Below are 24,093 nucleotides of genomic sequence, written 5' to 3' on the forward strand. Positions count from 1 at the left end.
AACGCTCAAAAGGGAGGAATAAGCCAAAACAACTACGATATAAAAATTCAAACACAAAACACTCCAAAGGAAGAAAAGCACAAACATAAAAGACTCCAAAGGAAGAAAAGCACAAACATAAAAGACTCCAAACGGAGGAAAAGGCCTAGACAACTATGATAAAAAATAAAGCACTCCAAATGGAGGTAAATATCTAGACTGATCAAAAATAAAGCACTCCAAATGGAGGATAATATCTAGACAACTATTATAGCTCAAAAAACAAGGGTGACATGATCTCAAGGGTAGTATTAGTAAGACTCTCCTGCACAAGACATGGGAAACTGAGGCTACGTCTTCACCAGGACGGATAATGGCCTTAAACGTGTAATTAGTTGGACTATACGGCAGTTCGGCTACACTAGTATGCCTATTATCCAGATTAGTTGTTAGACGGATAATGTAGGTGGGTAATGTTACACACCACCTACGCGCCGCCCAATATGGACTGCTGTCTCCGTACAACATTCCAATACTCAGGAAGGGACGTCATGCCATCGCTGTTTTTAGTGCGGCACGACAGCAACGTAAACAATGGAGGCGGACGATCACGACGTGGCATTCCTGCTTCTTTTTTCTTTTCCACAAATTTTTCTTGAACCTTCAAACTACGTCTCAATAATATGCTTCAACTCAATGCCCATTTGGGGTCCTCCCATCGTGGATGAGGTGGAGATGAGCATTTTTTTTTTTTTTACAGAGCTCGTCTCCCGAGTTGTCTCCGATCAGCCAGCTACGGGGCCGCCCCCTCTCAACTCAAATCTGGATATAAAACTAGGGCTGTCAAAATTATCGCGTTAATGGGCGGAATTTAATTTTTTTTAATTAATCACGTTAAAATATTTGACGCAATTAACGCACATGCCCTGCTCATATTAAAATGACAGCAGTGTAACGTCCGCTTGTTACTTGTTACTTATTTTTTGTTGTTTGGCGCCCTCTGCTGGCGCTTGGGTCCAAATGATTTTATGGGTTTGGGGAGTGAGCATGGTGAAATGACATCAACAATGGCGAGCTACTAGTTTATTTTTTGATTGAAAATTTTACAAATTTTAAAAAACGAAAACATTAAGAGGGGTTTTAATATAAAATTTCTATAACTTGTACTAACATTTATCTTTTAAGAACTCTTGTGTTTTTCTATCCATGGATCGCTTTAAGTGAATATTAATAATGTTAATGCCATCTTGTTGATTTATTGTTATAATAAACAAATACAGTACTTACGTACCGTATGTTGAATGTATATATTTGTCTTGTGTCTTATCTTTTCATTCCAACAATAATTTACAGAAAAATATGGCACATTTTATAGATGGTTTGAATTGTGATTGATTATGATTAATTAATTTTTAGGCTGTAATTAACTCGATTAAAAATTTTAATCGTTTGACAGCCCTAATAAAAACGCGTTGAGGAAAATTAAACCCCGAAAAGTGACCTGCATGGTACCCCCAGCCAAAGAGGCGCGCGATCAGTTTTTTTCCCAGACATTTCTGCCTGTCAAAAGTACTGTTGCCACTTCCAGGATGGCCACTTTTATGCACAAGCAGTCCTGGTTGCTGCTTCCAGGAAATATATTCAGAGCCACACCATATGCTTCTATTTGTTATTTTCCAAGTGGTGAGAGCGCAACTGAGCATCGATTGTAACATCCCAAGTAATGATGTCAGGCTTCTGTTGTTTTATAAAGATTTATTTCAATCACAACACGGCGCCCGCTCGTAAAAGCACAGCGTGCTGTCTCTTCAACTCTCGCTCCTGTGTGATACGTTAAATTGCGATCACGAAAAAAAGAGTGATCACTAAATAACGACAGTCTAGAATGTGTAGTAATTTTTATAAAATTTTGCCGCGGGCAAGTAATGACTTTCCGGTCCAAACCGTGCGGGCGATGACGTAACACATTAGGCTTCTCCTTTCTATGCATGCGTAGTTTGCGTAAATGCAGGCGTACCTTGCAGGAGCGGAGGGGCCTTAAACGCTCCCTAAACGAAGTGTGGACAGGTATAAAAATAGTCGGCAAAATACCCTGGAGAAAATTATCTGTCCTAGTGTAGACGTAGCCTCAGGCAATATATACACACACGAGGTAATGGGGAACCGTTGGAAACAATAGGCGATTAGGTGACAAGAGGAAGGGCAAGTACACAGACACGAGGAGGGTGAAGCCTTCAAAATAAAACAGGAAATGACATGACATATTCAAGTAAATTTAACGGTTACTACCCACTTGTGCTTATCAGGCTGTACTGTTTCATAGAGAGTGAGGTACAATATTATACAGATAGATGGGATACTGTTATTTACCTTCCATGGCAGCGATAACTGTTACATTGGGATTCACATGGAAAAACAACAAATAAGTAAATTATGATTTAGCTTTTTGACTTGGTAGGTATTAAAATTGCCGTTAATGTAGAAGAAATGTATGCTAACCACTTCTGCCACTATGCAGTTGTTAGCATAATTTATGTTAGTGTCCAAAAGTGCTCCATTTTGTTTGACTTTTTAAGTACATGAACATTCCTTGCAGATGCTGGCGAATGATGAAGGGGGAGCTGTCTGTTCCTTTTTAATTAAGTTGGTCTGAGTCGGAATAGTGTGAGATCAACAAAACTCATAATGAAGTGTACTTCATGAATCCAGACACGGGAGGGAAGAGGCGTTGAGAAAGGGAATGGCTCGAGCGAGTAAGGTTGCTCCTTTTAGGACCTTTCAAAATCTCCTCCTCTCGTACCTGTGTTTATACATGGCTTAATCAGTGAATCAATGTGTCGTGGGGCAGCTGGAAGTGTTTAAACAGAGCACTGTGTGTTAAAAATTAAGAGCACCTCTGGGATTACGGCCGCTGACTCCCATAAACCTCAGAAATGCTGCACAATGGCCAAGTTTCCCTGGTGGAAATCAGATCTCTTTCCCTCCCAGTTTCTCCCCTATTTTTTCCTCAGATTTTGTTTCTTTCTGCTTCGTTCCTCCACCATTTTCACTTGCACATTTTCTCCATCTTTTACTCAACCCAAAACATTTGCAACACTGACAACTCCTGTGCGACAAGAGACAGATTATAAAGGTTTATTTTCACAAAAGAATCTGCTTAGTCATTTCCTCCATTGCAAAGCTTTTCGGTTTTGGTCGGAGAAGTGGAGACATTGGTCTGCCTGCATCATCGCACTGGCCTAGCTCACCCTGGAAAACAATCCAGTACTTTATGACCCTGGACCCCTACTGCACGACTGCCGCCCCATATCTGGGCTGTTTGTGTTTGTGTGAGGACAGTTCTGGGGCGAGCAGGGCTCATGGCAGCTGTAAAAATAGACGTCTTGTGGTTTTTGAAGCCCTCCTCTCCATTCCACTTTCTTTCACTTCATCTGACATGCTGTTGAAATGTGGGCGCGCAGATGTCAGAATCAGAATCATCTTTATTGGTCAAGTATTTTACAAATACTTGGAATTTGGCAGATGCTGTAGAATAACATCAAACAATATCACTATAAGAAGAGTAGATTTAGGAGAAAACACATTCTGTAAGTGCAGAGAACCAATTGGCCTTGTAAGGATAGAAGTACCGTGTTTTTCAGACTACAAGTCGCACCTGAGTATAAGCCGCACCAGCCATAAAATGCCCAACGAAGAGGAAAAAAACCCATATATAAGTCGCACCGGAGTATAAGTCGCATTTTTGGGGGAAATTTACTTGATAAAATCCAACACATAGAAGATATGTCATCTTGAAAGGCAATTTAATATAAAAATTAGGGCTGTCAAAATCATCGCGTTAACGGGTGGTAATTAATTTTTTTAATTAATCACTTTAAAATATTTGACGCAATTTACGCACATGCCCCGCTCAGACAGATTTAAATGACAGTACAGTGAAATGCCCATATGTCAATTGTGTTTTATGGAGTTTTGCCGCCCTCTGCTTGCGCTTGGGTGCGACTGATTTTATAGGCTTCAGCACCCATGAGCATTGTGTAAGTTATTATCAACATCAACAATGGCGGGCTACTTGTTTATTTTTTTATTGAAATTTTAACAAATTTTATTTAAAACGAAAACATTAAGAAGGGTTTTAATATAAAATGTCTAAAACTTGTACTAACATTTATCTTTTAAGAACTACAAGTCTTTCTATCCATGGATCGCTTTAACAGAATGTTAACAATGTTAATGCCATCTTGTTGATTTATTGTTATAATAAACAAATACAGTCCCTATGTACCGTATGTTGAATGTATATATTCATCTTGTGTCATATTATTCCATTCCAACAGTAATTTACAGAAAAATATGGCATATTTTATAGATGGTTTGAATTGCGATTAATTATGATTAATTAATTTTTAAGCTGTAATTAACTCGATTAAAAATTTTAATCGTTTGACAGCCCTAATAAAAATACAATAGAGAACAACATGCCGAATAAATGTACAGTGTACAGTGCATGAACACCGAAATGCGAATATACTGTCCTCACCAGGATGCTACGGCTCCGTCCTGGCTATACAGCGAACTCCCAAATGACCGATGCTGGATGTCCGTATAATTTGCTGAATCAATTTGGTCCTCGATACCAAACAGGTTCGCATCAACATAAATAAATGATAATTAGGTGCTCTTACAGCAATGATATAAACGGTTAGCATGTGTTCGCTAGCATTAGCACATTGTTCAAATAACCACACAACTGGCTCTAAGTGTCCGATCGCGAGTGGAAAACACACAACAACAACAGAAAGGATGATACACACAGGCGTTGCCTCTGTAGAGATATTTTAAAAGCATAAACAATGAACATAGGTTGGCAGCCGTGTTTCTCTCTCGCTAACTCGCCCACTCACTCAGAGCTACGTAGCTGTCCGTCTTCTTCTGGTGTGTGAGCGCTCTTCTTCACGTAAACAAGTGTGAGTGCGCCCCCACGTAGGCGTGAAAGCGCCACAAAATAAAAGCATGCATTTTAGTATAAAAGTCAATAATACAATTGAACACACATTGCCAAAGGCAGAACGCGAACGTGGCCATAGCTATTAAGAGTTATTCAGATAACTATAGCATAAAGAACGTGCTTACAAGTTTACCAAACCATCAGTGTCACTCCAAAGCACCAAAATAACATGTGAAATGATATCATAATGTGTTAATAATTTCACACATAAGTCGCTCCTGAGTATAAGTCGCACCGCCAGCCAAAAAAAAAAACGCGACTTAATAGTCCAAAAAATATGGTACTGCAATTAAATCTGTGCAAAGGATTTGGCCAACAATATAAAATCCCCTGAAGTCCTGTACTGTGGTATAGCGACAATAAACCAACTCATGCAGTTGTTATGCAATATAAAGTGACAGTAGTATGGAATACTGATCAAGAGCCGCATTATAATTGACATACTGTATGCCGAAAGTGAGTCTGATACAGTGAGTGTGATTTTATGGTCAGATCAGAACAGCGGTGTGCAAAAAAAAAAAAAAAAAAATGGCATTAATGGAATCCTACGTTCATTGTTTAAGAAATTAATTGTCTCTGAGAAAAAACTGGGGGAGTGATAACCTGCTAGTTTTTGTGTTCATAGCTCGATAGTGCCTACTTTAGGGGAGGAGTTGTAAAAAGTGGTGACCAGGCTGTAGGGTAGGATTGCAGGAGAATTTTGTCAGTCTCAGTTTTGGCAATATGCAAGGCCATGAGAATGGGCAAGTTGTTACCAGCAGTCCTGATTTGGCTGTTGCAGTCGGATTTTGTCCTCTTTCTAGTGGCACCATACCAAACTGTGATGGATGATGATGAGGATGATGATGTTAGGACTTATTGAGTGATTGCTTTGTACGGTATATGTGCCTTAACAGCTCTTGTGGCAGGTCGCAGGAAGTACATCTCCTGCTCTGACTTTTTGAGAATAGGGTTGATGTTGGCTTTCGTAATTTACCGCTTAGTCCAGGGTTGAGTCGCGGATGCAGCAGCTTTAGCAGGAAAGCCCAGACTTCCCTCTCCCAAGCCACATTAACTAGCTCCTCCGGTATGATCACAAGGCGTTTCAAGGCCAGCCGAGAGACATAGTCTCTCCAGCGTGTCCTGGGTCGTCCCCGGGACCTGCTGTCAGTGGGACATGCCCGGAACACCTCTCCAGGAGGCATCCGAACCAGATGGCCGAGCCACCTCAACTGACTCCTCCCAACACGGAGGAGTAGCGGCTCGACACAGAGTCCGTCCCGGATGACCGAGATTCTCACCCTTATTCAGTTTCTGAGAAAATGTAATTCCCAGGATTTTGAAGGTCTCAACGGTTTCCACCTATCCTCTGGACAGTACGAGGGGTAGGTTCTTCAGAAGTCCTCATTGTCTCCAAATTGAGTTGGTCACAACACAGTGAGAGCCTCTACAGCTCCTTTTGATATGTAGCCTTAACACCTCCGCCAAAGAGGATCATGATGATGGTGTCATCTGCAATCTTTAGGAATTTTAGTGCAGGGTTCATTTAGGTGCAGTTGTTCTAGTATAGGCCCCAATCACCAACGTCACACAATCACGTGATCGCTGTATTGTGCCGCCATATTGTCCGTCATTGTGTGTCCATATTGTCAATGATCGTAGTTTCTAAAGGTGGATTCACTTGCAAATTATGGAAGCCCCGGTGCTCTCAGACGCTGTAAACTCATTGGATGAGTTGCATAAAAGCCGTTATTTGGAAAAGCTTCGGTCGATCCAGTCGCCAGATCCATATTTGATGCCCAAATCGATGTTTCCTCCTGTCCGGTCCCGTGCGTTAGAGCTCGTCCTGAGACCACAAAATTTCCAATCATACTCCAGTTTATGTCACGATGAGGAGTCGGGTACCCAAAATCGGCACCGGCCCGAATATAAACCGACATTTGGGCAACTGAGCGTCACCGTTATCACGATTGTAAAATGAAACTTGATCGGCTGTTCGACAACGGGACGGTGTATGCCGAAAAATAGCCGCCCCGCGTGAAATGTCCCCCCTGACGGGAGCGCTTATTTATAACGCTTTATTGAAGTGAAAACATCAAATGTTTTCAGGGACGCATTACAGTAATGGATTTACGACTGTAAAATCAGTTTTAAATAAATTACACAAAATATTAGTACAGTACATTAGTAACAAATCGTGGACTGGGCCACATAACCATCTTTGAAGAGATATGTATTAGTCTACAGGTTTTCACGACCATATCCCAATGACAATCACACAGGTATGACATTTATTAGTTCAAGCAGAGTAAAATAATACATATTCACGGTACAAGAAAGTCATTTCCGTGTGGGCGCTTCCGTCAGGGGGGACATTTCACGCAGGGCGGCTATTTTTCGGCACAACACCTGTTGTTGCGCTCACCTTCTTACTGCACGACCGTGGCGACAAGCTTCGTAGTCTCCGTCTGATGATGTCTGTGATCGTGTTGGCATCACGACTATTGATGTTTTCGCCGCTGTCTGATGGCTGTCGACACAAACGAATCATGGACCGAGATAAACAAATCGTGCTGCTTTAGAGATTTGCCCTTTTAACAATGGGCACACAGTAACTACTAAAATGACCGTTTATCTTCTCTGTCACTGCAACCAACCGCCACACATGCCTTCACCATTTTGATCAATCAATGTTAACGATTGTCAGGAAGGTTTTTGGGTTCGTTTACTAGGCGGTGACTCCTTAGACAGGCAGAAAAACATGCAGTAATAGGAGGAATGTACGTAGCGGTAATATGTAAACACGATGAGCTGACGGACAATATGGCGGCACAAGTCAGGGGGGCGGTGTTGTGACGTCACGTGAATGGGGTCTATAGGATGGACACATCCTTGGAAGGGCATGTGGATGAAGTGGTTTCCCTGAATCTCACCTGCAGCTTTCTGCATGTCTATAAGATGTGGATCCACCGATAGATGGTCTGGTAAACTGCTAGGGGAGTTCACAAGAAAGGAGTTCAGGGATGATGATGTTGAATGGAAAACTGAAGTCCATGAACAGGATCCTCACGTAGGTTCCTCGTCCATTGAGAGGGGTGCAGGATGATTATCTATCGACCCATTTACCTGTTAGACAAACTAGGGATGCTGTGACGTGCTTAACAGGCAGGGACTTTACACAGCTCCAAGGATCTGTTGAAGATCTGCTTGAAGACAGGAGCTAGCTGGTCACTGCAGACTTTGAATCAGTAGGGTCCAGTCACTTTGCCAAGTTTCTGTTACTTGAAAAGCTGTCTTATGTCATTTTCATGAATAGTTAGTGTAGAAGACAAAGTCAAAACAGTAGCAGTAGTTAAAGGTGTGTTGCCATTTGTTGTTTTGATTGTGGGGTCAGGGTAGGCTGAGTCGTTGTTCTTTTCAAATCTGCAGTAGAACCATGGCCCAAACTCCTGTCTTTTGAAAAGAAGTCCCGGAAGTGTTTGAAAAAGCCTACAGTACATTAGCCACCCTGTCTGGTTCCTCAGGATTTTAGGAAGGAGGTGTTTGTATTGACACTCCAATCCAAACTGCCCCCCCCCCAAAAAAAACCTGTTTAAAGCCTGTTCAAACCTTTACTTTGTAATGTATGGTGAATTATATGCATCATGATAACTGTACGGTGGGGTAAATTTTTTTGCACCACAATTTTTATGTTGAAATCCCTCTCTAAACAAAAAGGGGGCAGTTTTCCGGGATCTCCTAAAATCTTTTTGCAGTTGGTGCGTTGTGGTTCCCGCCTATAGACTGACGTAGAGAACACCCAAATACCCCAATTATGGGCTTCACGAACGCCAAGATGAAAACATGGCGGCTGTCAAAGCGGCGCCCAGACCTGTAAAAACAAGCTTCAAATGAAAGCAGGCAAAAGCTATCGGTTACATCACCATTGCTATGTGTAGTTCTTCTTATTCAGATCAAAATGGCCTCCTATTTTTCTTTCCTTGGGGGGTTGATCTCCTATAAATGGCAACTGCAGACCATTCCACACTGACGCCCAGGTTTCAGCAAAAACTGTTTTTTCTGCATCGTGTCTCTTTGCATTGTTAGTTTCTTGTGTAAGTAGGTCCCGTGCTTTTATGTACAGGGCCTGATCTCCACTTAAATGAGCGTTTTCCCTGGCCTAGCGAAGTGGGCGAAATTTGGCAGTGAACCATCACTTCATAGTGCTGAATGTGTGAAACGTCTTTGACGGGACACAAACATTCGGCTTATGTAGGATGTCACTCTGTCTGTATATTCGTTCTAGTGGCAGGCTGACTTTTTAACGACACTCCAGTCAGTGCAGTCCAAACAGCTCTGTAATTCCAGCTTTGCCTCATTAGTCCACGTTTTCACAGTTTTTACCAAAGGCTTTCCACATTTGAAAAAAAGACAGTTTGATCTTTAACTAAAAGCTTCCCATGGGACCTTTCACTTGCATTTTGTTTCTCCTCTTGCAGTTTTATCAAATGTGCAGTATGCATTTGCCTCCGCTTTAAAACAGATTTTTCATTATTTATAGTGACGTGAGCTTGGCCTTCTTGGCCTTTGATTCAGGATTGTTGCACTGTGTTGGCACACAGCTATTGGAATAGCATGAAGCCATTGTTCAGCAGGCATATTGCATCAGCCACATGCAAAACAAGAACCCTTTCAAAATTTCAGCAGTCATTCACATAAATAGAAGGAAAGAAAAATAAGCAGCTGGAAAACAAAGTGCTCCATTTACGGTCACAACAACATATCGTATCAATCAAAAGGTTTTGCATTTGAATCAGATACAGTGGGGCAAATAAGTATTTAGTCAACCACCAATTGTGCAAGTTCTCCTACTTGAAAAGATTAGAGAGGCCTGTAATTGTCAACATGGGTCAACCTCAACCATGAGAGACAGAATGTGGGAAAAAAAACTGAAAATCACATTGTTTGATTTTTAAAGAATTTATTTGCAAATCATGGTGGAAAATATTTGATCAATACCAAAAGTTCATGTCAATAATTTGTTATGTACCCTTTGTTGGCAATAACGGAGGCCAAACGTTTTCTGTAACTCTTCACTCTTCGCTTGTTGTAAAGCAGAGGTCCCCAAACTTTTTCCTGTGGGGGCCACATAACTTTTCCCTTCTCTGATGAGGGGCCGGGGTCAGTTTGTAACAGAAAAAGTGTGACGATTGCAGGAGTGCCTAAATGTAAAAATGTATTGTTTTTCAGAAAGCCACGATCAAATAACCCTTTTTGGATTCTTCACAGAACAAAAGTAAATAAAAGAATAATATATTATATGATAATAATAATAATAATAATAAATAATAATAATAACTGAAAAAGAGGGTTAATTTGACTAAGGATCCCTCTGTGGGTGTGTGGTATAAAGCCGGCGACGCTATGGAGTTGTGACTCCGATCAGAGAATCAACAGGGGATGTTCAGGATTTATTTGTTTCCTTTAATGATGATGAAAGGAGTATGACATTTATTTTGTTGTATTGTGGTTTCTGTGAATACAAGATAACCATATAACATGTCAGTAATATAATAAATATACTGTATTATAAACATATCTAAATTAACAGGAACAAGATTAAATATAATATAAATCAACTACACTGCTTACATAATGCGTACAATGCTCATCATTCACAATAATGAGCATATACACATCAAGCAGCAAAATAACTAGCAATTTTGATAAGTTAATTGGCAGCAAACAAAATTCAGCCTCCACCATGTAGCCAAAGGGTAGCGCTAATGCTAGCGGCTAATGGTTAGCACACGGCGGCTAGCGGTTAGCTCGTGGTGGCTAACGAATATAAGGGACCCTAAGCAGGTAACTCATCTGCCAAACGTGTTTATGCACTGCCAAGGCACACTTCTGCAATATATCCACCTCTCTCATTCACACACAACACTTGGATTGCCACTAAACAGGATGGCAGCTTGAGGAACGAACCGCAGGCAATGAAAGGAGGAAAAAGTGACTCGTGCGCGGCAATGAAGGGAAGAGAGAAAATGACTCGTGCGCGCGTCGCGTTTATTAAAGGGCCAGCGTAGTAACAAACTAAAGCACAAACATGCAACGGGGCTTTCCTACAATAACACTATCAATTAAATAGATAATAACCAAATAACCCTCTTTGGGTTCTTCACAGAAAAAAAGCCAGTAAATAAATAACACGATTGGGGGGGGGGGGGTCAAAATGCTCTCTGGTATTGTTCAGGGGGCCGGACCAAATGTGGAGGCGGGCCCTATCTGGCCCACGGGCCGTAGTTTGGGGATCCCTGGTGTAAAGAAATCAACTGTTGGAGCAATTATTCGAAAATAGAAGACATACAAGGCCACTGATAATCTCCCTCGATCTGGGGCTCCATTCAAGATCTCACCCCGTGGAGTCAAAATGATAACAAGAACGGTGAGCAAAAATCCCAGAACCACGCGGGGGGACCTAGTGAATGACCTACAGAGTGCTGGGACCACAGTAACAAAAGCTACTATCAGTAACAATGCGCCGCCAGGGACTCAAATCCTGCACTGCCAGACGTGTCCCCCTGCTGAAGCCAGTACACGTCCAGGCCCGTCAGTGGTTCGCTCGAAAGCGTTTGAATGATCCAGAAGAGGACTGGGAGAATGTGTTATGGTCAGGTGAAACCAAAATAGAACTTTTTGGTAGAAACACAGGTTCTCGTGTTTGGAGGAGAAAGAATACTGACTTACATCCGAAGAACACCATACCCGCTGTGAAGCATGTTGGTGAAAACATCATGCTTTGGGGCTGTTTTTCTGCAAAGGGACCAGGACGACGGATCTGTGTAAAGGAATGAACGAATGGGGCCATGTATTGAGAGATTTTGAGTCAAAATCTCCTTCGATCAGCAAGGGCATTGAAGATGAGACGTGGCTGGGTCTTTCAGCATGACAATGATCCCGAACACACAGCCAGGGCAACAAAGGAGTGGCTTTCTTAAGAAGCATTTTAAGGTCCTGGAGTGGCCTAGCCAGTCTCCAGATCTCAACCCCATAGAAAATCTGTGGAGGGAGTTGAAAGTCCGTGTTGCCCAACGACAGCCCCAAAACATCACTGCTCTAGAGGAGATCTGCATGGAGGAATGGGCCAAAATACCAGCAACAGTGTGTGAAAAGCTTATAAAGAGTTACAGAAAACGTTTGGCCTCCGTTATTTTATTGCCGACAAAGGGTACAAACAACAAAGTATTGAGATGAACTTTTGGTATTGACCAAATACTTATTTTCCACCATGATTTGCAAATAAATTCTTTAAAAATCAAACAATGTCATTTTCTGTTTTTTTTTCTCCACATTCTGTCTCTCATGGTTGAGGTTTACCCATGTTGACAATTACAGGCCTCTCTAATATTTTCAAGTCGGAGAACTTCCACAATTAGTGGTTGACTAAATACTTATTTGCCCCACTGTAGATTGCACTTATCGGTCAGTTGTTGCTCCATGCAGTCTTCTACAAGTATCATCTTGTTTCCTCTACACTCATCAATTATGTTCCAGTATTGAAGGTGTCAAAAGAAATTTCCTTTGGGCACTTGCAAGCAATAGAGCGATTCATAATGTTATTATATCTGGCTATTGTCACCCCAAAGTCATCCCAGACATCTGATTTAGTCTTCAATGACAAGTTATTCACATGCTCACTTTCTCCCCAAGCGGGTTTATCTTTAATAGTATTCATTATGGAAGAGCTCAAAGGCTGATTTTTATAGTATTAGATATTTTGCCTTGATAAGAGTGATTTATTTGATGATTATATCTTGCAATTTCTGTTATGGTAATCAAATATATTTTTGTTTTGACCCGCTTTCCACTAACACTTAAATCATTTTCACTTATGCCAAAAGCAAGAATTATTGTTGATAAAAGATAAAGATTTGAAGGATTATGCATCAAAAATAAAAATACACAACATCATTTTACATGATACTTTGCAGAGGGCGTACATTCGAATGAATCCTTGACATTTTTGTGTGAATGTCGATTTTTTTTTTCTAGTTATGCACGATAACGCATTTTTCAACTGATAACGATAACCAATAATTTCCTCCTCCTTCCAACCGATAACCAATAATGTCAACCTGATAATTCTATTAAAAGAATATATGGCGCAAAACACTCAGGTAACATGAAGTTTCACTCTGAGACCCCCAATTTGGCCAAATTTCAAAATTGTCAGATATGCATGTGTGATACATCATTGGAAAGCATAAAATCTCATTTTTCTGGAGGAATAATTTTTTTTAACAGGAGGCATTAAAATTTTTTTTAAAAAAATCAAAACAGCTAAACCCTAACTGGAGGTGAGAGCATGCGAGAGCCAAGACACAGCTATGAATGGCCACAGTTGGATTTTTGGGGGGGGGGTTTTACGGGTGAAACATGGTAATATCAAAAGGGTCGCCATGCAGAAATCGCAGACATCAAGGAGTGGTAGAGATTTTCATTTTCATATATTTACCCTGCTAAATGTTTTTTTTGTTTTGTTTGTTTTTTTCTATTTTTCTTTGTCTGGATCGATACTTTATCATCTAAAATATTGTGGAAAATGTGACAGTATCGAAAAAAAATACAATTAAGTGATAGTTATGAGGTAGATATTCGTGACTTTTTTACAGACGCCAATTTTTTCATTGTGACGTAATTTGTTTAAAAGTTAAAAATATGCGAGTGAATAATTCTTTAAAGTCGTATTTTTTATTAAACTAAATATTAGACATCAATTAATGATTCTAAGCTAAAAATGACCGATATTTCAAATAATAAATACGATTACTTACCCTCTTCTTATGGCTAGGTAGAAACAAAAGCGGTTGCGCGATATCTGTAAACGGGGGTTTCCAGGGTAAAACGGACAAATTAAAAATAGTTTGGGGGCTTATTCCGCCATGAATCTGCTATGGGAACATATAGACATATTGTTCTGTCAAACACAACAGTTCTTTTGGCTTAAAATACAGCAGTTTATTTTAAAGAGGGGTGCAAGAGCAGAAACTGCTTTTTCAGTCTTGTCTGTGTTTTCCGCCATATACAATTTTAAATTATACACAAGAGAAAATGTTACTGTGCAAAAATAGAATTTATTGTTACTTTTTCCAAATGAAATGTGAACAAGTAGTAAATTCCAACATATAAACAATGTACTAGTATATTATTTATTGATATTAATAATACTTACAAAGTAAAAGCTTAATTGCACAGAAATGCCTTTAGGAGGGGTGGAGGCGCCGGCGCAGAGCTGGAAAAAACTGCGTCGATTGCGAACATTTGGAGGCTGAATCAAGTATATAATTATTGGATAGCATTATCGTTTGCATTTTTAAAAAAATCTGGATTATCAGTGTAGCGTCGTAATTGCCGTTATTGACTGATACCGTATTTTTTCGGATTACAAGTCGCACCTGAGTATAAGTCGCACCAGCCATAAAATGCCCAACGAAGAGAAAAAAACGTATACAAGTCGCACCGGGGTATAAGTCACATTTTTGGGGGAAATTTACTTGATAAAATCCAACACATAGAACAGACATGTCATCTTGAAAGGCAATTTAATATAAAAATACAATAGAGAACAACATGCTGAATAAGTGTACAGTGTACAGTGCATGAACAACGAAATGCGAATATACTGTCCTCACCAGGACGCTACGGCTTGGTCCTGGCTATTCAGCGGGCTAAACTCCCAAATGACGATGCGGGACGTCCGTATAATTTGCTGAATCAATTTCGTCCTCGATGCCAGACAGGTTCGCATCGACGTAAATAAATGATCATTACGTGCTTTTACAGCAATGACAAACGGTTAGCATGCGTTCGCTAGCATTAACGCATCGTTCATACAACCACACAACTGGCTTTAAGTGTCCGATCGCGGGTGGAAAACACACAGCAACAACAGAAAAGATGATCCACACAGGCGTTGCCTCTGTAGAGATATTTTAAAAGCATAAACAATGAACATAGGTTTGCAGCCGTGTTTCTCTCTCGCTAACTCGCCCACTCACTCACAGCTACGTAGCTGTCCGTCTTCTTCTGGCGTGTGAGCGCTCGTCTTCAAGTAAACAAGTGCAAGTGCGCCCCCACGTGGGTTTGAAAGCGCCACAAACTCAAAGCATGGATTTCAATATAAAAAAGTCAATAATACAATTGAACACACATTGCCAAAGGCAGAACGCGAACGTGGCCATAGCTAGTAAGTTATTCATATAACTATAGCATAAAGAACATGCAACAAGTTTATCAAACCTTCAGTGTCACTCCAAAACACCAAAATAACATGTGAAATGATATCACAATGTGTCAATAATTTCACACATAAGTTGTTCCTGAGTATAAGTTGCACCCCCAGCCAAACTATGAAAAAAAACTGCGACTTATAGTCCGAAAAATACAGTAATTATGGTAACCGATATTATCGTGCATCTTTATTTTTTTCCCCTGCTGTTTAAATAACAAAGCTATTGTTCTCTTCAAACCAAACTGCAGGTTTCTTCAGACAAACCAATTTTGCACTTAGCCATTGTTTTCTATTGTGATGAAGGAAATAATCTTCCCTTTTTCTACCATTAAAGTGACAATAGATGAGTTTCACCCTTTTAACCATACCCATCGTCTTACAACACCCCTGTGAGTTAGGGTTATTATATTGTGTTTGTGCATAGTTTCACAGAAAAGAAGTTTGGCAATCCAAAGCTTTGTTCTGCCAATGATTGCACAAAACCTGCCTTCGAAAAATCTAGTCCGACAAACAAACCCGTACTTACTGCGCTTTTCTTTAGTTTTGTTAACAATTCAAACTTGGTGCACTAAACTCCATAAACACGGATTGCAAATGATCACATTCAACCATAAAAAGGTGCAACAATTAATCGACAACTATTCGATTATCAAATTATTCGACAACTATTTTGAGAACCAATTAATCGTTTTGGGCCTTCTTCACCTTAAACTTGTCTAAACTCTTGAAATTATAACATCCATATAACTTCTCAGTTGTAAATATTATAAGATTTCTAATATTTTTGTGCTCGTCAAAGAAGGACATGAAGAGAAATCTGATTTTACTTTGGAAAACAAAAATTCACATTTTTGCCAATTTTTGGGCATCTGTCTAAACTAGCTTCTTAATAAGGCTGCAACAACCAATCGATTAACATCGATTAATAAATTAGTTGCCAACAAATTTGATAATCAATTCAATTGTCGACTACAGTTACTGTAATTTAGGAAGCAGTAATAAACTACTATTTTTGACTAACTAGTCATCCATTTTGTCTTCATTGTTACATATAAAATGCCTAAAACAACTTCAAGGTAAATTGTGACCGTAATTGAAAAAAGTGACTGTTGTCCGATTAATCGTTGAATTAATCATCCGATTAAGATTATGAAAATAATCTTAAACCCCTTTCACACAGCCTGAAACACCCGGAATATCACGGGATTTAACCGTGCAGCAGTTGCATGTGAAAACAATTTCCCGGGTAGACTGACAATGAGATTACGCGGACATTTCACGGTTCGCGTCTTAGTATAATGTATAAGGCTTTCCCGGGAAGCGGTGTGCGTAAAAGCAGGCGTTAAATTACCATGTCGCAGCACGATGGCTGGTGACTTAAATATCATGGCGGGCCGATCATCACTTCCACTCTCACTGCAGTAAAGCCTGAGTTATGCTCCTGCGTTGAGGTGACGGCGAAGTGACTACAGCGTCAATGAACATTCGATAGTTCTGCAGTGAGGGAACGCGTTGATCTGTAATTCAACGCCAGGCCACTACAGGGGTTTGGCGTAATGTTTGTACGGTTTTGGGGCATGCTTGTTGACTTCCTCTAGTTTAATTTAACGGAGAAAAAAAAACAAAAAACAATGCAAGATGGAACGCTTGAATGTGGACCTTCAGCTCATCAACATTGAATAAATGTTGATCATACAAATGTTGAGGCTCAGTTTCAAGCCGGTCTGTCCGACTTTTGATGTCACACAGAGAGTTCTAGCCTCGGGTGGAAAACAGCAAGCTGTGGCGGCAAGCTTCAAACTTGCATCGAGCACTAGGGATGGGAATCGAAATCCGATTCCAGTTCCGAACCGGTTCCTTGTGTTTCGAGGCCTCGACATCACAATGAACAAGCCTGAACGATCCCTTTAACGATTCCTAAAGACGCATATTGCGTCGTGACGTGTCTTGTTGTTCAGACGCATCAAAGTAGCATGGCGCCAAGAACCACCCGCTCCAAAGTTTGGCTACATTTCACCAGGAAAGAGGGTGAAAATGAAAGGTTACGATGGTTTAGCACGAGTATTGCAGCCGGAAGCATAATAATGACAGCAAGTAGGTTCAAACGCTCAAAAGTGTGTCTTCACTTCACGAGGAAAAATTACAACAAAACGACTTAAAGTCTTGCAAAGTAGACATAACTGCATCGGGAGGGAAGGTGGAGATAACTGCATCGGGAGGGAATACGACAACACTGTCCTCACCGAGACGCTCAGGCTTAGTCCTGGCTATACAGCTAGCTAAACTCCCAAATGAGGATACAGAAGACGTTGATATAATTTGCTGACTTTATTCAACCATCACTTGAATAGTGAAACTAAAAATTGAAATGAAACAAATCAATTTCGTCCCCAATAACAAACAGGTTTGCATCAACGTAAATCAGCGATGATTAGCTGCTAATACTGTGATAACAAAACGGTTAGCATGCATTCGCTAGCATTAGCACATCGTTCAAACCACTACACAACTGGATTTAAGTGTCTGATCGCGAGTGGAAACACACAACAACACAAAAGATGATACATACAGGCGTTGCCTCTGTTGATATTTTACAAACATTAAAAAAGAACGTAGGCTCGTAGCAGTGTTTGTAGGCGCACTATCCTATTCCCCTCACTATCCACTCGCGGGGGTCTGCGCTTGTCTGTGACGTTCCTTATTCTCGCTATATGATTATACAACTTTAACATTTGTTAATAATACGCTCTGTGTGTAGTATCATCCATCGCTTTTCCTTTTTAAATGGGCACATTTAAGCGAACGCAAGAAGTAACAACGGGAACATTTTTAAACAGGCATTTCACGGGAGAGCATTTCGACTCTTCGGCCAATCATATAGCGAGAGCGAGTGGATAGTGAGGGGAAGAGGATAGTGAACCTACACCCTTCTCTCACTAACTCGCTCACTCGCTTGGATGCGGCATTTCTTCTTCGCGTGTAAGCGTGCTCTTCTTCGCGTGAGGAAGCGCAAGGGCGCCCCCACTTGAGCGTGAAAGCGCCACAAAAACTAAAAAGCATTCATTTCAATATACTGGTAAATAATACACTTTAACAGAGGTCCCCAAACTACGGCCCCCACTTGAGCGTGAAAGCGCCACAAAAACTAAAAAGCATTCATTTCAATATACTGGTAAATAATACACTTTAACAGAGGTCCCCAAACTACGGCCCCCACTTGAGCGTGAAAGCGCCACAAAAACTAAAAAGCATTCATTTCAATATACTGGTAAATAATACACTTTAACAGAGGTCCCCAAACTACGGCCCGCGGGCCGGATACGGCCCGCCCCCACATTTGGTCCGGCCCTTAACAATACTTTTTTTTTTTCTCTCAATAGTGTTATTTATTTTCTGGCCTTTTTCTGTGAAGAACTCAGAGAGGGTTATTTGGTTATTATCTATTTGATTAATAGTGTTATTATTATTTATTAATATTATATTATATTATTATTTTTATTTTATTTACTTTTGTTCCGTGAAGAATCCAGAAAGGGTTATTTGATTGCGGCTTTCTGAAAAACAATATTTTTTTACATTTCGGCACTCCTGCAATCGTCACACTTTGTCTGTGTTCTGTTCAAACTGACCCCGGCCCCTCATCAGGTAAAAGTTATGTGGCCCTCACAGGACAAAGTTTGGGGACCCATGCTTTAACACATATTGCCAACGGCAGAACAATGACCTATATGCCAATATATACCAATATTTTTTTATTTCTATTAGAAAAATGTTTCAGTAAAATGTTACACATTCTTGTGCATTTGCCACTTATTGCCACAGTTAATATTGAGGCTTTGGGCCTCTTTTGACCTCGTTGTGAGTTTGTAAGGTTGTGACTTCTGATTAAACAAACTCGATGCCAATCAAAACGTTTGTTTCCCCCCCCCCCCAAATTAGAATCGATAAGAGAATCGATAAAGAATCGAATCGTTAAGCAATATCGATAATGGAATCGGAATTGTAAAAATCCTATCAATTCCCATCCCTATCGAGCACTGCGTCCAGCGTTTTGTCCGAGGTCTGCAAAGCCCTCCAGCCCCATTTGTTTGCCGTGTCCTACAACCAGCCTGTGGGAAGCCACAGCAGATTTCTGGCAAAAACTGCGTTAGAAGCCTTGATGTTAACGTTATCATAAAAGCACCGAGGCACTCTCAGTCAGTGATGATGTATCCAGTGTGAACTGTCTGTTGTTGAAAATTAAACATCAAAACAACTCTTTTGACACCAAACCTGCATGTAAATAAGTCACAGACTCACAGCAAACATATGCACACAATAAATGATGAAGTGCACCAACCAAAAATACGACATAAAGTGTTAAAAAGCTGGCAGTTGTTGGCCGACTGGGTCACCGCTTCGTGTGGCCATTCGATTCTGAACACACACATGCTTGTCTCGGTCGTTCTTCCATTTTTTAATTCAATCACTGGCTGACCTCCAGCCCCGTATTTTCAGCAATCTCCTCCCACGAATTGCTTGCTATTTGGCAATCTTCATAATGTCTTGACGAGACATTGTAGAAGTTGTCATACTCACTCTTTGTTGACACTCCTGTCGGCTTGGTCCATTTTTGCGTCTAGCAAAATCATGTTTGACAATGGCGGTGATTTTACGCTGAACCGGAAACAACAGTCTGTGCGGACCAATCACAGCCCATTTCCACCACGTCACACACGTTGACGCGACGTGAAGTCAGAAAATTGAGAAGGAGCAGGAGAGGCTACGGTGGAGGGCCGTAAATCGGGTCTTCCTTCACTGCGCAGGTCAAGCATAACTCGGCTTTAAGACGAAAAGCGATAACAAACACCGCAATTATCATCATAGCAAGCTGGAAATAGCTCAATTAAACTTAAAATGCTACGGGATCATAGAGCCAAGGAAGCGAGTCCATCTTTGGAAATGTGTGGTTTATTTTGTTGCCGATGTTCTGGTCCGCTACTGTGGAAACAAGGTTGTACTTCAAAGCAAAAAACAACAGAGGGATGCATTCAAGGGTTTATTAAATATAAACAGAAATACACGCGATCGCAAAAAAGGGGCAATAACACAATGGGTCCGTGACGGAAGGTCGACGGGGATCAAAAATGCCGTAATGGCCCGAATATAAGACAGATTTTTTTGCATTGAAATAAGACTGAAAAAGTGGGAGCCGTCTTATATTCGGGGTCTAGACATCATACCCATTCACGACGCTAGATGGCGCCAGATATCTTTGAAGCGAATGCTGAACTTGAGTAATGTTCTGTCATGACAGATCTCAGCTACTCTCAAGTTTAACCAGTTGTCATTATTTTATTGCAATGTTTTTCCTTATTCAGATTTGTTTCAGTTACAGTTACAGTTAGACCTCACTTTGATGGTTAATGCAGTTATTGCAATTTTGTTGTTTTATCACAATAGATTGGTTTATTTACATTTCAAAAACCAGAAGCCATTCATTTACGAATGTGATTGCACTTTAGTTTACATATTTAAATGTTCATATATTAAGATTTGAATGAGGCAAAATAACATGCTTTTTCTCTCAAATATATTGTTATAATTATTTGTTTCAGATATACTGTAATTATTTTCTGTATAAAAAATAATTTGGTGTTTAAAAAGTCTTTTTTCAAACTTGAGTCTTGAAAAAGAGGGGGTCATCTTATAATCAGGGCCGTCTTATATTCGGGCCAATACAGTACTAACCTAAGTGGTAGGCAGAGAGCAGATAAGAAAAGAAAACAAAGCCAGCAGGATTTTTCCTTCACGACACCCTTCTCTTGGATCGCCTGGGCTGAAATACAGTCTTGTTGAGCTTGAATTTAATCCAGAACAAAACACGATTTGACCAACATTGTGACAGCAGATGCCGACCAAAAACGACGCACTGTCCGGGTTATAAAATTGTGCCAGCAGCCCTTCCCGCACAGAGATCACCAGTGGGCCACACGGGACAAGTGTGTGAAAGTGTCCAACCCGCGTCACTCTCGGAATATCTCTACATTCGTGAAAGGAATAAATCCCGCGTCACCTTACATGGGAATTTCCCTGTGTGAAAAGGGCTTTAGTTGCAACCCTAACCTTTTATTGCCAAATGTATCACATTTGATACTCCTAAAATTTCATGATTTTGAGACTAATTCAGAATTTTGACATTTCTCTTTGAAAAAAAAAATGATGGATGCAAGTCAACACATGCAGCTGCAGGTTCCATGAGAAAAAAAAACAGGATTTGGCAAGGGTTATAGATATTAGAGCACTTATTACACATATTCGTTTGACTTTTCCTTTTACAAATTTGAAAAAAAGGTTTGATTAGGACCTTATTTTTCAAATTTTGGGATTCTCTGATAATTGCTTCATGTTGCAGGTATTTATGGGCTAATAAGAATATTTAATTGTAAACTGTAAACGCACAACGTCATCCCTGGAAGTTTTTGGCTAGCATCTGGCATGAGGAAGGAAAGAAGAAAGAAAGTACTGAGGAAGTAATCAAAAGCTCCGTTTATATTGTGATTTTTTTTTCCCCATTTGTCCACTGTTTTTCTCTCACCCTCACTATGTGTTCGTCAGGCACCACATCCAGAGCAGTGCGCATGAAGGTGTAGTCTTACTTGTTTTCATTCCCCAAACTTGACACATTCAGACCTTAGCCAACCCTCAAGTTCCCCATGAAGTTTGCGTGTTTTGTTGATAGCAAGCAGCCTGTTTGATTGACCTCATCTGAACATATGAATTACATGTTTCCCTACTTGATACTATGAGCTCGTCATCTCATTTGTCAGCCAGGCAAACAGCCCTCTGTCTAAACCTGAAAACATGGGCAGCTTGCATTTAGTGCATAGCTACTCATCAATTTGATGGCTCATTTAGCTTACCTCAACATGTGATCATGACCTCTTACTTGCTAGAAGTATTTACAACAACATCACATGTTCATGTTCTTTACAGGCCCACAGGAATTCAAGGACTAAAAATAAGTTTCTTTGCACCGCCCTCCCTCTCCCCCCTCCTACCCTCCTTTTATTCCACTCATTCTAATTTCTGTGCAGATGTGGAACAGATGGCCATCGACTGGCTCACCGGAAATTTCTACTTTGTGGATGACGTAGACGACAGGATCTTCGTGTGTGACAAGGATGGACAGACATGTGTCACCCTTCTGGACCAGGAGCTTTACAACCCCAAAGGCATCGCCCTGGACCCAACCATGGGGTCAGTGTGATAGCTTTTTCTATGTGTACATAAAGCAACTTGGATTACTCCTATGAGCACTCAAGGCACTAAAGTCAATGTCACAAGTCGCTAGGGAAAAACAAAGCAAGAATAAGTGTTAAGAAGGTTCAGTTATAACTGCACAGAGGATGTACAGGCTCCCTGTAGGTTTTCAAATAAAACTTCTTTTATGACAATGCATTTTCAAGTTTTAACCTGCTAATGCAAATGGTTTCCTGCATAAAACACAAATGCACAGTTGATACTGTGCTTAAAGGGCAGGTGAAGAGCTTTTCGGATTTTGGTGTAATTTTATGAATGTAAACTTTGGAAGAGTTCGTCGAAACAACCATGTCATGTGCGTTTCTTACGTTTTTTAGCACTCCGCCAATACTGCATTCCCAAACTCGGAAGTGTGATGTAAATTCCCAAACACAACAGAAGACTATCTACAGCGAGCATAGTAACGATATCAGTGATATTTCCACTGTAACTATTCAGGATCGCTCTTTGGTGACGCTAACGATGGCAAAGGCCTCCAGAAAAGATTATTGACAATTAATTCCTACATGTTTGAACCTGAGGCGTCAGATGACGCTGATTTATTCGGCACAGCAGACATTGGTGATAATGCCGTTGGCAGCCCGACACTTCACGAAAGGAAGAGTGGTAGGCCTATGTCTAGCATCGTGATTTCACTCTGAACCTTTTTTTCCCCAGTCATTCTGTGATATAATTACCAGTAATTGCAAAAACAGACGAGTAGTTATATAGATCTAGTCATAAATGTATAAAATTGACATGAATAGACAACCTGTCAGCTGTCATACGACAGGCAAGCAACAACAACAAAAAACAGTTCACGATCAAGTAATACACATTTGAAATTGGCATGAATAGACAACCTTTCAGCTGTCTTATGACAGGCAAGCAACAACAACAACGAAAATCAGTTCACGATCAAGTAATAAAGGTATCAAATTGGCATGAATAGACAACATTTCAGCTGTTTTATGACAGGCAAGCAACAACAACAACAAAAATCAGGTCGCGATCAAGTAAGAAACGTGTCAAATTGACACAAATAAACAGTCTGTCAGCCAGTGTTGTTTTTGGCAGCCATTTTAATTTTCGTCTTAGTTTTCGTCTTTTGGACGATAATACTTATTAGTCTTAGTCAAATTTTAGTCATTTCAAAATGCGTTTTTGTCTTCGTCTAGTTTTTGTTGACGAAAACTCAGAATAATTTTGTCTAGTTTTAGTCGACGTTAATTCAATATCTTCCTCTGTAAAATTCGCAATTTTCACTCCAAAAATAAGAAAAGGTTTCCAATGAACATTGACAGACGAGCACATATTGTAGCATCTACAAATTTATCACGTCATAATACACACTTAGCAGGAAAACAAAAGGCGACATTATTTTCAATGGCGTACCGCACGCAGGCTATTTTTAGACCGTGACGTTGCATCGCAAAGCGGAAGTAAAGCCAAAGTGGGACATTATAGACCCACCTTCGCATAGACACAACATAATTTGTGCTACCATTCTCCGGTAATCTTTCAAAAACGAACGTGCCGATCACGCATTGCTTTTTTGGAACTTGTAGAATCG

The 24,093-nt window shown here is 40.4% G+C and overlaps 1 protein-coding gene across 2 annotated transcripts in view; it reads left to right on the plus strand.

Moving 5' to 3' along the window:
- The window catches only part of LOC130921326 (low-density lipoprotein receptor-related protein 1-like), a 338,897-nt gene that overhangs the window by 135,777 nt on the left and 179,027 nt on the right, over positions 1–24,093 (plus strand). For both annotated transcript variants that reach the window (XM_057845057.1, XM_057845058.1), the window contains exon 7: positions 22,316–22,478. In XM_057845057.1, coding sequence (XP_057701040.1) covers positions 22,316–22,478 — 163 coding nt within the window. The remainder of the gene's footprint in view (positions 1–22,315; positions 22,479–24,093) is intronic.

Source organism: Corythoichthys intestinalis, chromosome 9, assembly GCF_030265065.1.
Source record: "Corythoichthys intestinalis isolate RoL2023-P3 chromosome 9, ASM3026506v1, whole genome shotgun sequence".
In the NCBI taxonomy this organism is placed as follows: Eukaryota; Metazoa; Chordata; class Actinopteri; order Syngnathiformes; family Syngnathidae; genus Corythoichthys; species Corythoichthys intestinalis.